The sequence below is a fragment of the Stigmatopora argus genome, chromosome 20, assembly GCF_051989625.1.
Source record: "Stigmatopora argus isolate UIUO_Sarg chromosome 20, RoL_Sarg_1.0, whole genome shotgun sequence".
In the NCBI taxonomy this organism is placed as follows: Eukaryota; Metazoa; Chordata; class Actinopteri; order Syngnathiformes; family Syngnathidae; genus Stigmatopora; species Stigmatopora argus.
The window spans coordinates 12,891,472-12,904,126 of record NC_135406.1 but is presented as its reverse complement, the minus strand read 5'-3'; the positions used below and the strand labels follow the sequence as shown (position 1 = coordinate 12,904,126).

The following is a 12,655-nucleotide window of genomic DNA, read 5'->3' as shown; positions in this document are numbered from 1 at the left end:
TCGTGTATAGGGGGTGCTGGAGCCTATCCCAGCTGCCTTCGGGCCAGAGGCGAGGAACACCCTGAATCGGTGGCCAGCCAATCGCAGAGCACGAGGAGAAAAATAATCATTCACACTCACACTCATACCTAGGGGCAATTTAGAGTGTCCATACATCTATTTGTGACTATACATCTATTTCAATCTCATTAATCCCCCAAATAATAATAGACCTGCTACTGAATAAAAGATAATGCTTTTTTAATGCCTTCCCTTTAGCGAAAGCATTTTAACTAAATTAAAATCTAAAACATAAAATAAAATGTTTACAATGAAAAGGCTCCAAAAAAGATTTGACTAATTTTAAGGAGTTACATCACCAGTGAAGAAACTTTTCTGACCAATAGTGCCATACTTTGAAAAATGCACCAATAAACAGTTTTCAACTCATGTTGCTGTTGACGAGAATACTACAGTAGTAAGTACTGCATTGTGACGAAATGGATGTATGGCGCCCTCATATATATATATATATATATATATATATAAAATCGGATTAAAAGAACTGGATGAAAAGCCTTAAAACTTTTTTTTATAGATCTAAAACAATGTTTATTTGAGCTTTTTTTCTTAGTAAGGGAAGATGTCTTAATCATTTGTTGAAAATATTTCTATATAGTTATTTTTACATTTTACAAAATACTTATTGAACTAAAACACAAAAAGAAAAAAATTGGAGGGAAAATTTTCAAATATTCGTTAAAAATGGGAAAATCAAGACATAATTTACATCTATATGTTGGTCCGGGTTAAGGGAATAATGTAAATAAAAGAAAAAACAAACTTTCCCTTTTGGGTTTAAGACACCTTTGAGAAATTGCAAATTTTCTGATATAATTTCTGCGCTTCTTCGATAACTTGTGATTGACAGTGTCTTAATTATTGTGTATAATGTGCACGAATACTGAAATTAAAATTAAACAAATTTTCTCCTGACCACGAGAGAGCGTTACCAAAATAAGAGACTGATTCCTGCGAGTTCAAACCGTTTCATTGAAGAACTACCGTAATTACTCGAATATAACACGCAGGTTTTTGCTATATAATTAATTCCAATAGTTGGGGGTGCGTGTTATAATCAAGAACTAAAATAAATTACAAATTTTCGATCGAAAAAAGCATTGTCAAACTCACTTTGACGCACAGATTTTACGTCATCTCGTACAGCTGACGCACGGATTTTACGTCATCTCCTAAAGCCGACGCATGGATTTTACGTCATCTCGTAAACCCGATCGAAAATCGGAAAGCTGAGACCACCACTGCCCCCCTCTAGCCTCGTACTCGTCTCAGTTCACCCTCTCTCAGTTCAGTGTTATAATCAATAACTAAAATAAATTATAAATTTTCGATCGAAAAAAGCATTGTCAAACTCACTTTGACGCACGGATTTTACGTCATCTCGTACAGCCGACGCACGGATTTTACGTCATCTCGTAAAGCCAATCGGATGATGTGTTGTGGGAGGAAGAGGAAGTTGATGCATACCGGCTGTAGCCAATCCATTGATTCCTTTCGTTTCCTGTATTTAAGTAGCAACGCGTCATCACACGTCGCCGGATCGTTCACTATCGTTGACTATCATTGACTGTTGTTAGCGGTTGCTAGCGGTCGCTAGCTGTCGTTATTCTGTTGCCTCTGTCCGTATGCGCGCCGCATGCGGCCACGTTTGTTTCCACGCCTTGGTTGATTCATTAAAGGACTCCGTATCACGCTGAATGCCTCGTCCTCTCCTGCTTCCTGTATTTGGGTCTACCTACATCCACGGTCGCGTCGCACAACGCGGCGCGACCGTAACAGATGCCCTCGATCGCGCTGCGACGACCCAGCGACGCGGCGCGATCATAACAAGAGGACAGACAAAGAGAGAGAGGAACTCTTCATTTGAAGGATTCTAATGAATAAATTTGTTTGAACAAAACAATCGTGAAACGAAGAAAAAAAGGTAAGATTTCTGATTTTCGTCAGCGGGAAATTTTAGGTGCGCACTATATTCGAGTACTGCGTTTTTCCAGATTTTTTTGGCCCAAAATGACCTGCGTGTTATTTTCGAGTGCGCGTTATATTCGAGTAATTACGGTACTTCTCCCGTGATGCCAATCGGCGAAACAGCAACAGCTCCATTATCAAGGACGATTTTTCTCTGCGCATGCGCGTTTTGCGACGCCTCCTTTTGAGACGCAATCTTCAAGTTATTTATGTTTAATTTAATTTTCAATTTAATTAAAACCTGCGCAAACAATTATTGCTCAAACCACACGTCAGAACATTTGAAGATTAATTATTTCCTATTTCCGACTCTCTTACATTTATAAATCGAAGGAAGTGACGCTGCCACCGCGCATGCGCAGTTTTCGCCACCTAGCTTAACCTATGGGTCCCCGACGTGTCTAGCATAAGCTACTTTATGACCTTAAATATCAGCCAAAATCATTTTCAAGACCTCGTTGAAGCTTTGCGGCCTACTTTAGCTCAGCCTGTTAGCATATATCAAAGGATCAACTCTTCAAGTCGTCGAAGAACTTTGAAGCTTTGCGCCCTCTTTAACTTAGCCTAGCTAGCAGCTATCAATGGCGTCTCCATCAGAATTTACGTGTGGGAAAAGAGCAGCAAAGTTCCACGAGGAAAACTCGACATTTTGCAAAATAATCCATGCAAAAGTTGTCCTTCACAGAATAGAAGGTGGGTCCATTTTTATATCTAAATATTCCCTTCATCATTAAGGCTTAATGGTAATTGTAGAAGTGCTATTTTTGTGCGCTGCAATTGCATATTCAAGTACAGTAATCCCTCAGCATTTCACTACATCGCGGATTTTTTCTGGGAAAAATGTTTATTTTTTAAATATTTTTTTCAAGCGGAAGCAACTCCCATGTCTTCCGCTTGCTACTAGGACTCAGCACTGGAGATTTTTTTTAAATTATAAATTCATAAAAATGTGAAAACCGGCCCAGAGGAGCGAGTGGTTAGCGCATCGGCCTCACAGCTCTCGGGTCCTAGGTTCAAATCCAGGTCAAGTCCACCTGTGTGGAGTTTGCATGTTCTTCCCAGGCCTGTGTGGGTTTCCTCCAGGTACTCCGGTTTCCTCCCACACTCCAAAGACTTGCATAGTAAGGCTTTTTTTTAATAATAAAAGACCATGTATAGTAAAGTATCAGTTTCTTTAAAAAATGACCATTTATAGAAAGGCTTTTTTTTCCAAAAAAATTACCTTTTTATTTTGATGTGTGTGGGTTTTCTCCAGGTACTCCGGCTTCCTCCCACATTGTAAAGACATGGTAGGCTGATTCGACACTAAATTGCTCCTAGGTATGAGTGTGAATGGTTGTCTGTCTTGTTGTGCCCTGCGATTGGCTGGCCAACAATTCAGGGTGCCCCCCCCCTCCGCCTCTGGCCCAAAGTCAGCTGGGATAGGCTCCAGCACCCCCCACGACTCTGAGGAGGATAAAGCTGTTCAGAAAATGAGATGAGATTAAAGAATCCTTTGGGTTTAATAAAACAACACATTTTTATAAATTGAAATGTGTAGGTGTGCTCTTAATTGTACTTTAATTTTGAAGGTGAACTCTGTTTTCCTCAAACTGTTGATTACAATGCGGGTCACCCCCGAGTGCTATAATTATTCCTTGTTAATTAAACATTTGCTGTGGCAGCCAGCATATTACCGGAAAACGTTGACATACGGGTGTCCCATTTTACGGGAAATTTGAGATACGAGCTAAATTCGGAGCCATTTTTTTCCTTGAGAAATGAAACAAATTGGAGATACGAGCTTATTGAGATGGTGGTCAAATATGTGTGGGTGTGTATAGTCATTTGAGTTCATTTCAGTTAAATTTCAAGTTAATGTCATGTTACGAGCCTAACCACCGCCGATATAAGTATAAGACTTTACATTCCCAGTCTAACCTAAAGGACTTCTCTTTGGATAGACAGATTATGAAACATATCATTCATTTTCGTGTCTTTGCAGGTTTCAGAGAATATCTTGGTCCTGATGGGAAAGAGTCTGTTGGCCTTAAAAAGGAACTTGAGCTCCCCCAAGTCAAAGGGGAGGAGCCAGAATTCCCTCAACAACAAATGAGAGACGAGCGACTTCCAATCAAGAAGGAGGAAGATGATGTCACCTGGTCACTTGGTGAAATCCTGAAGAGGGAAGAGGATCTGGGCGTGACCAGCAGAGGGGCGGAGCCTGCACACACCTTAACATTACCCCAAATTAAAGAGGAGGAGCCAGAGTTCCCTCAACAGCAAATCAAAAAGGAGGAAGATGTCACCGTGTCAACTGGTGAGCCTTTCAAGAGTGAAGATGATGTGGGCGTGGCCGGCAGAGGGGCGGAGGCTCCGAACGGCACCTCAGCAGAAGGGCAAGCAGACAATTTAATTGCTCCGTTAACCGATAGCAAAGACTTGCTTTATGACAATGAAGGTCTTAAGGACGGCAAACTCTGGAAATGCTCTCAGTGTGGAAAAACCTTTGGGAAAAAGTCTACTTTGAAAACACATATGAGGAGCCACACTGGGGAGAAACCCTTATCATGTACAGTTTGTGGTAAAACATTTACACACAAGAGAAACTTAAAAAGGCACACAAGAACACACTCGAGTGAAAAACCATTTTCGTGTTCAGTTTGTGGTCAAAGATTCACACAGAAGGGACACTTAAATAGTCATGCAAGAACACACACAGGTGAAAAACCATTTGCATGTTCAGTTTGTGGTAAAACATTTACACACAAGGGAAACTTAAATAATCATGCAAGAACACACACAGGTGAAAATACATTTTCGTGTTCAGTTTGTGGTCAAAGATTTACAGAGAAGGGAAACTTAAAAATACACACAAGAATCCACACTGGTGAAAAACCATTTTCGTGTTCAGTTTGTGGTCAGAGATTTACACAAAAGCGAAACTTAAAAAGGCACACAATAACCCACACGGGTGAAAAACCATTTGCGTGTTCAGTTTGTGGTCAAAGATTTACAGAGAAGGGAAACTTAAAAAGCCACACAAGAACCCACACAGGTGAAAAACCATTTGCGTGTTCAGTTTGTGGTAAAGCCTTTTCTAGACAGCAACACTTAAAAAGCCACACAAGAACCCACACAGGTGAAAAACCATTTGCGTGTTCAGTTTGTGGTAAAACATTTACACACAAGGGAAGTTTAAATTATCATGCAAGAACACACACGGGTGAAAAACCATTTGCGTGTTCAGTTTGTGGTAAAAGATGTACAGAGAAGGAAAACGTAAAAAAACACACAAGAACCCACACAGGTGAAAAACCATTTGCGTGTTCAGTTTGTGGTAAAGCCTTTTCTAGACAGCAACACTTAAAAATAAACACAAGAATCCACACTGGTGAAAAAACATTTTCGTGTTCAGTTTGTGGTCAAAGATTCACACGGAAGGGAAGCTTAATTAGTCATGCAAGAACCCACACAGGTGAAAAACCATTTGCGTGTTCAGTTTGTGGTCAAACATTCACACGGAAGGGAAGCTTAATTAGTCATGCAAGAACACACACAGTTTAAAAGCCATTCTCGTGTGCAGTTTGCGGTAAAGCCTTTTCTCAAATGCAAGATTTCCAAAAACAAGTATCCAAGCTGGTGAAAAACCATTTTCGTGTTCAGTTTGTGGTAAAACATTTACAGATAAGGGAACGATTAAAACCCACATAAGAACCCACACTGGTGAAAAAACAATTTCCTGCTCAGTTTGTGGTCGAACATTTTCCCAAAGGAGAAGCTTAAAAGAACACTTATTAACCCACACAGGAGAACAATGTTTTCCTGCTCAGTCTGTGGCCACAGATTCGCTTCATCAGCCCCATTAAAAAACTACACAATTCAAAAACCTTTTCCAGGTGCAGTTAATGTTCCAACATTTTGACAGAAGGGAACCTGAAAAGAAGACTTAACAACCCGCAGTGGCGAAAAGCCCTTTCTTTGCTCAATTTTTGGTTCAACACGTTGGTTAAAAATACTTTATAATACATAATACTAAGTTTGTTACCAAGGATTTATTCATAAGACTTAAAAGACACATGTGTGTGTGTGTGTGTATGTTATCTATTAATTGGCAAAAATGATGAGAATCCCTCGTGTCATTTTTGAATCATGTTGATATAATTAGTCTGCTGTGAATTTGTGTCTGTTTGAAAAAGAGAAAAACAAGTCAAATGTTGTTTTATTTCATTTAATCTTCAGAATTTTCTATTAGCTTTGTAAACTACATTCTTTTCCTTTTGTAACTATAAGAACTTACTTTGGGTTCATTTTGGAGTAGTTTTCCATTTTAGATTTATACAAACGGATTTGATCTGTATGTAAATAGACCTGGCAGTTGGTATATGAAGTCAAATTTGAATTGTTTTTTTTTAATTTTATTTTAATGTTGAACAAACAGATAATACTCAATATTCTTATGTATAATCATTAGTATGAAAAAAATATTGATGGCTTGAAACTTATCGTTGTGATTGTACATTACTTTAACCTGTGGTCGCCTCCCCTGTGTGTCACCCACCTGTTTTCCATGTCTCGTAAACCCATGGCTTACTGCTTCCTGTGGCTTTTTGTTCATTTTAATTTTGGGGGGTGTAATTTTTTATTTTTGGCTCATGTTTTCAGTTTGCTCTTTGTGTTTTGAATTAAAACTCTATGTATACCATAATGATTGTATTGACTCACTACGAGTGATGGGTTTATGACCATCACTTGTCGTTTCCATACAGTGACCCACTGCTTCGCAGAATACTTACACCTGGTGGGCGTTAAAAATCACTGCAGGAAACTACAAAAAGCCCAAGGGTGCATTAACGCCAACTCGATGTCATGTGGGCCGGACTATTTTAGATATAATATTTATATATATATATATATATATATATATATATATATATATATGTATATGTGTGTATATATGTGTATATGTGTGTATATATGTGTATATGTGTATATATGTATATATATGTATATATATGTTGTATATGTATGTATATATATGTATGTATATATGTATATATATGTATATATATGTATGTATATATATATGTATATATATGTATATATATGTATGTATATGTATGTATATATATGTATATATGTATGTATATATATGTATGTATATGTATGTATATGTATGTATATGTATGTATATGTATGTATATGTATGTATATGTATGTATATGTATGTATATGTATGTATATGTATGTATATATGTATGTATATATATGTATATATGTATGTATATATATGTATATATGTATGTATATATATGTATATATGTATGTATATATATGTATATATGTATGTATATATATGTATATATGTATGTATATATATGTATATATGTATGTATATATATGTATATATGTATGTATATATATGTATATATGTATGTATATATATGTATATATGTATGTATATATATGTATATATGTATGTATATATATGTATATATGTATGTGTATATATATGTATATATGTATGTATATATATGTATGTATATATATATGTATATATGTATGTATATATATGTATATATGTATGTATATATATGTATATATGTATGTATATATGTATATATGTATGTATATATATGTATATATGTATGTATATATATGTATATATGTATGTATATATATGTATATATGTATGTATATATATGTATATATGTATGTATATATATGTATGTATATGTATGTATATATATGTATGTATATGTATGTATATGTATGTATATGTATGTATATGTATGTATATATATGTATATGTATGTATATATGTATATATATGAATGTGTATATATATGTATATATATATGTATGTATATATGTATGTATATATATGTATATATATATGTATATATATGTATGTATATATGTATGTATATATATGTATGTATATATATGTATATATATGTATGTATATATGTATATATATGTATGTATATATATGTATATATATGTATGTATATATATGTATGTATATGTATGTATATGTATGTATATGTATGTATATATATGTATATATATATGTATGTATATATATGTATATATATATGTATGTATATGTATGTATATATATGTATATATATGTATGTATATGTATGTATATATATGTATATATATGTATGTATATGTATGTATATATATGTATGTATATGTATGTATGTATATGTATGTATATATATGTATGTATATGTATGTATATATATGAATGTATATTTATGTATATATATGTATGTATATATATGTATATGTATGTATAAATATGTATGTGTATATATATATGTATATATATGTATGTGTATATTGGATTGGATAACTTTATTCATCCCGTATTCGGGAAATTTCGTTGTTCCAGTGGCAAGAGGGTGAGGATGCAGGAATAGGAAAGGCATTTTAGACATAAATAGATAGGTAATACGTAGGTCAAGAAATAAATACATGAATAAATATGTAATTAAATAAGCGTGTTGCTTAGCACATATTTACATACATACATACACATAAATGTACACGCATCTATACGGTAGGTCTTAACACACAGCCATTTTTTTGTTAAAGAGCCTGACAGCTGATGGGAGGAAGGATCTGCGGAAGCGCTCCTTCCTGCAATGAGGGTGCCGCAGTCTATTGCTAAAGGAGCTTCGGAGGGACTCCACAGACTCATGCAGGGGGTGGGAGGTGCTGTCCATGATGGACATCATCCTGGTCAGCATCCTCCGCTCTCCCACTTCCTCCACAGAGTCCAGAGGACAGCCCAGAACAGAGCTGGCCCTCCTGACCAGCTTATTCAGCCTGTTCCTGTCCCTCTCCGTGCTCCCGCATCCCCAACAAAGCACTGCATAAAACACTGTAGATGCCACCACAGTGTCGTAGAAAGTCCTCAGCAGTGTCCTGCACACTCCAAAGGACCGTAGACTCCTCAGTAGGTAGAGGCGGCTCTGGCCCCTTTTGTACAGGGCATCTGTGTTTGTGGACCAGTCTAGTTTGTTGTTGAGGTGAACACCCAGGTACTTAAAATTCTCCACGATTTCAATGTCTGTACCCTGGATGTTCACCTGAGTGGTCTGTTGAGGATTCCTCCGAAAATCGATGACCATTTCCTTTGTCTTACTGGTGTTGATGTAGAGGTGGTTTTGCCTACACCAGTCAACAAAGGCTGTGATGACTCCCCTGTACTCCAGGTTGTTCCCGTCCGTCACTCGTCCAATAATAGCGGTGTCGTCAGAGAACTTCTGGAGGTGGCAGGTGTCTGTATTATGTTTGAAATCCGATGTGTAGAGGGAGAAGAGGAATGGGGAGAGCCCTGTGCCTTGTGGGGCCCCCGTGCTGCAAGCTACCACATCAGACGTACAGTCCTGGAGTCTCACATATTGTGGTCTGTCAGTGAGGAAGTCGATGATCCATGCGGCTAGGTGGTTCCTTACTCCAGCCTCTTCCAGTTTCCCTCTCAGTAGAACCGGCTGAATGGTGTTGAACGCACTGGAGAGGTCAAAAAACATCATTCTCAGCGTGCTTCCCGCGTTCTCCAGGTGTGAAAGAGACCTGTGCATCAGGTAGGTGGTAGCATCTTCCACACCAATGCCTGGACGATAGGCAAACTGCAGAGGGTCCAGCTCTGCATTCATCAGGGCGCTGAGGTGATTGAGGATGATTCTCTCCAATGTCTTGAAGGCACTCATTTGCATCTGAAAAGTTTGTAAGTAGACGTATGGCTCTATAAGACTTTAAATTCTCAGTCTAACCTAAAGGACTTCTCGTCAGATAGACAGTTGATAAAATATATCATTTATCTTTGTGTTTTGCAGCTTTCAGAAATGATCTTGGTGCTGATGGGCAGGGGTCTGGTGACTTTGAAGAGAAATTTGAGCTCCCCCATATCAAAAGGGAGGAGCCAGAGTTCCCTATTCACCAAAAGAGAGAAGAACTACTTCCCATCAAAAAGGAGGAAAATGATTTCACCTGGTCAACTGGTGAGCCCAAGAAGAGCAAAGATGATCTGGGCGTGGCCAGCAGAGGGGCGGAGCCAGCATACACCTCAACAAGGCCCCAAATTAAAGAGGAGGAGGAGTCACAGTTTCCTCAACAGCAGCATATGAGAGAAGAGGAGCCTCCAATTAAAAAGGAGGAGCAAGATGTCATCGGGTCAACTGGTGAGCTTTCCAAGAGTAAAGATGATCTGGACGTGGCCAGCAAAGGGGCGGAGCCTGCACATGGCAGCAACTCAACAGAAGGATGGCAACTAGAGAATCTAATTGCCCCTTTATCAGATAGCGACGACTTGCTTTATGACCACGAGGACGATGAAGGTGTTAAGAAAAAACCCAGTGGCGACACACTCTACAAATGCGCCCAGTGTGGGAAAACATTTGGGAAAATGTTTACTTTGAAAAGACATATGGTGACCCACAAAGGTGAAAAAACATTTTCATGCTCAGTTTGTCGTCAAACATTCGTAGAGAAGCGAATCTTAAAAAGACACCTGATAACCCACACTGGTGAAAAACCATATACGTGCTCAGTTTGTGGTAAAACGTTCCCATACATGGAAAGCTTAAAAGCCCACACGAGAACCCACACTGGTGAAAAAATATTTTCATGCTCAGTTTGTGGGAAAAGTTTTACAGAGAAGGGAAGTTTAAAAATACACTCAAGAACCCACAGTGGTGATAAACCGTTTTCCTGCTCAGTTTGTGGGCAAGCATTTACACAAAGGGGGAATTTAAAAACCCACGCAAGAACCCACACTGGTGAAAAACCTTTTTCATGCTCAGTTTGTGGTCACTCTTTCTCTCGAAAGGGCCACTTAGAAAGCCACATGAGAACCCACACAGGTGAAAACCCATTTTCGTGCTTGATTTGCGGTAAAGCTTTCAATCAAAAGCAAAACTTAAAAGTCCACATGAGATCCCACACTGGTGAAAAACCATTTTCCTGTGCAGTGTGTGGTAAAAGATACCCAGAGAAGGGAAGTTTAAAAATACACACAAGAACCCACACAGGTGAAAAACCCTTTATCTGTTCAGTTTGTGGTCAAGCATTCGCAGAGAAGTCAAGGTTAAAAAACCACACAAGAACCCATACTGGTGAAAAACCCTTTTTTTGCTCGATTTGTGGTCAAGCTTTCTCTCAAACGCACCAGTTAAAAAGCCACACAAGAACCCACACTGATGAGAACTCCTTTTCCCCGCCCAGTTAATGTTCAAACATTTTCACAGAAGGGAACCTGAAAAGAAAACTTAACAACCCACACGGGACGAAAAGCATTTTTTCCTAATTTGTGGTCCAACATTCCGCCCCAAGAATTCCTTAAAAATACCCATAATAACCCACATTGGTCAGGAATCATTTTCTGCTCAGTCTGTTGGAATATATTCAAAAGATTTAAATGACGAGTGTCGTTTTAGAGTCACATGTTGCTAAGATGAGTCTTCTGTGAATTTGGCCGTAAACAACAAATAGAGAAAAGCATAATGTTAGAATTATTATGTAATATTCTATGTGTTGTAAGCATTTTTCAATAAGTAGTAAAGCTATAAATCAAGTCATGGGAAGATGGACTTTTTTCCTGCACAGTCCTCTCCTCAAGGGCAAAGAGGCCAAGGCGTTACGGACACTTTTTCCCAGCAGGACCAAATGAGACTGTTATGTCGGGGCTCCGCCAGCAGATTTGAAAATACGGCTTTGTTGACATTATAATACTGCTTTGTTGACATTATAATCCTGCTTGGTTTACTTAAGAATGCTTTGTTTACCTTATAATGAAAATATTATGCACCATTGTTTTGGGGTTGTCACACCATTTCATTTTCAGACTGTTGTTTTTCTAAACCAGAAGGTGTTATTGTACTGATTACATAAACATGTTTTTCGAATGTCGCGATTAAATACAATGATTCAGTTACTAGAATTTAGAATGCACTGGGGGCTAAGACGACGTCACATGGCATTTTCCTTGCAAGTGTAACCAGAAATGTTGAGAGATGTTTTTCCTTTTTTAATTAAATATTACTAATAATGATTTAAAAGGTTTGAATCTTTATTCTAACACATAAGTTAAATGTTGTTTAATTTCATTTGATCGTTTCAATTAGCTTTGTAAGCTACATTTCATATTTTTGGGAGGAAGAAATTCTGTTTGATATACTGTAATGATTTGCTACATTACATGTTATGGGAATTTGAAGTTTTGTGTTTGTTTTTCCAGGTTGTAAAATTTGGAATATGATTTTGGCGATAAAATTAGGACTAATTTCCAATTTTTTTTCTGGTTTGTCTTTTTCCATTTAACATCTATTTTCATTGTGGAGGAAAGAAATATATATTTATGAGGTGTACAATAAATGAGGGAAATCACAATCGCTCTGTCTGTTTCTTTTCCGGCCATTTTGTGGCAATTTTTTCTCCTGTGCATGGGGGGCAGCCTTACTGTAGGAGAGGAGGATCAGCGTTATTTCCATGCTGACTCAATCCTGCTGACACGGCTGTTTTGATGACACGATGCTGTTGATGCTGCAAGCTGAGTTCTGAACATCACTTCCTTTCACGTTACTTCCTTGAACTGAACATTCTATGTCATGCCCCCTTCAATATACATACACCT

General features: G+C 37.6%; 1 protein-coding gene across 2 annotated transcripts; it reads left to right on the top strand.

The window, feature by feature from the left end:
- Positions 1-9,366: 9,366 nt before the first annotated feature.
- On the top strand, positions 9,367-12,162 carry LOC144065620 (uncharacterized). 2 transcript variants are annotated; one of them, XM_077588613.1, is made up of 3 exons: positions 9,367-9,751; positions 9,861-11,527; positions 12,109-12,162. In XM_077588613.1, exon 2 carries the CDS (start codon positions 10,148-10,150, stop codon positions 11,249-11,251), a length of 1,104 nt encoding a protein of 367 aa, XP_077444739.1. In that variant the 5' UTR covers positions 9,367-9,751; positions 9,861-10,147; the 3' UTR covers positions 11,252-11,527; positions 12,109-12,162. The 2 variants fall into 2 exon arrangements, with proteins under 2 accessions (XP_077444739.1, XP_077444740.1); XM_077588614.1 differs by having other exon boundaries at positions 9,367-11,527.
- The last annotated feature ends 493 nt before the right edge of the window (positions 12,163-12,655 follow it).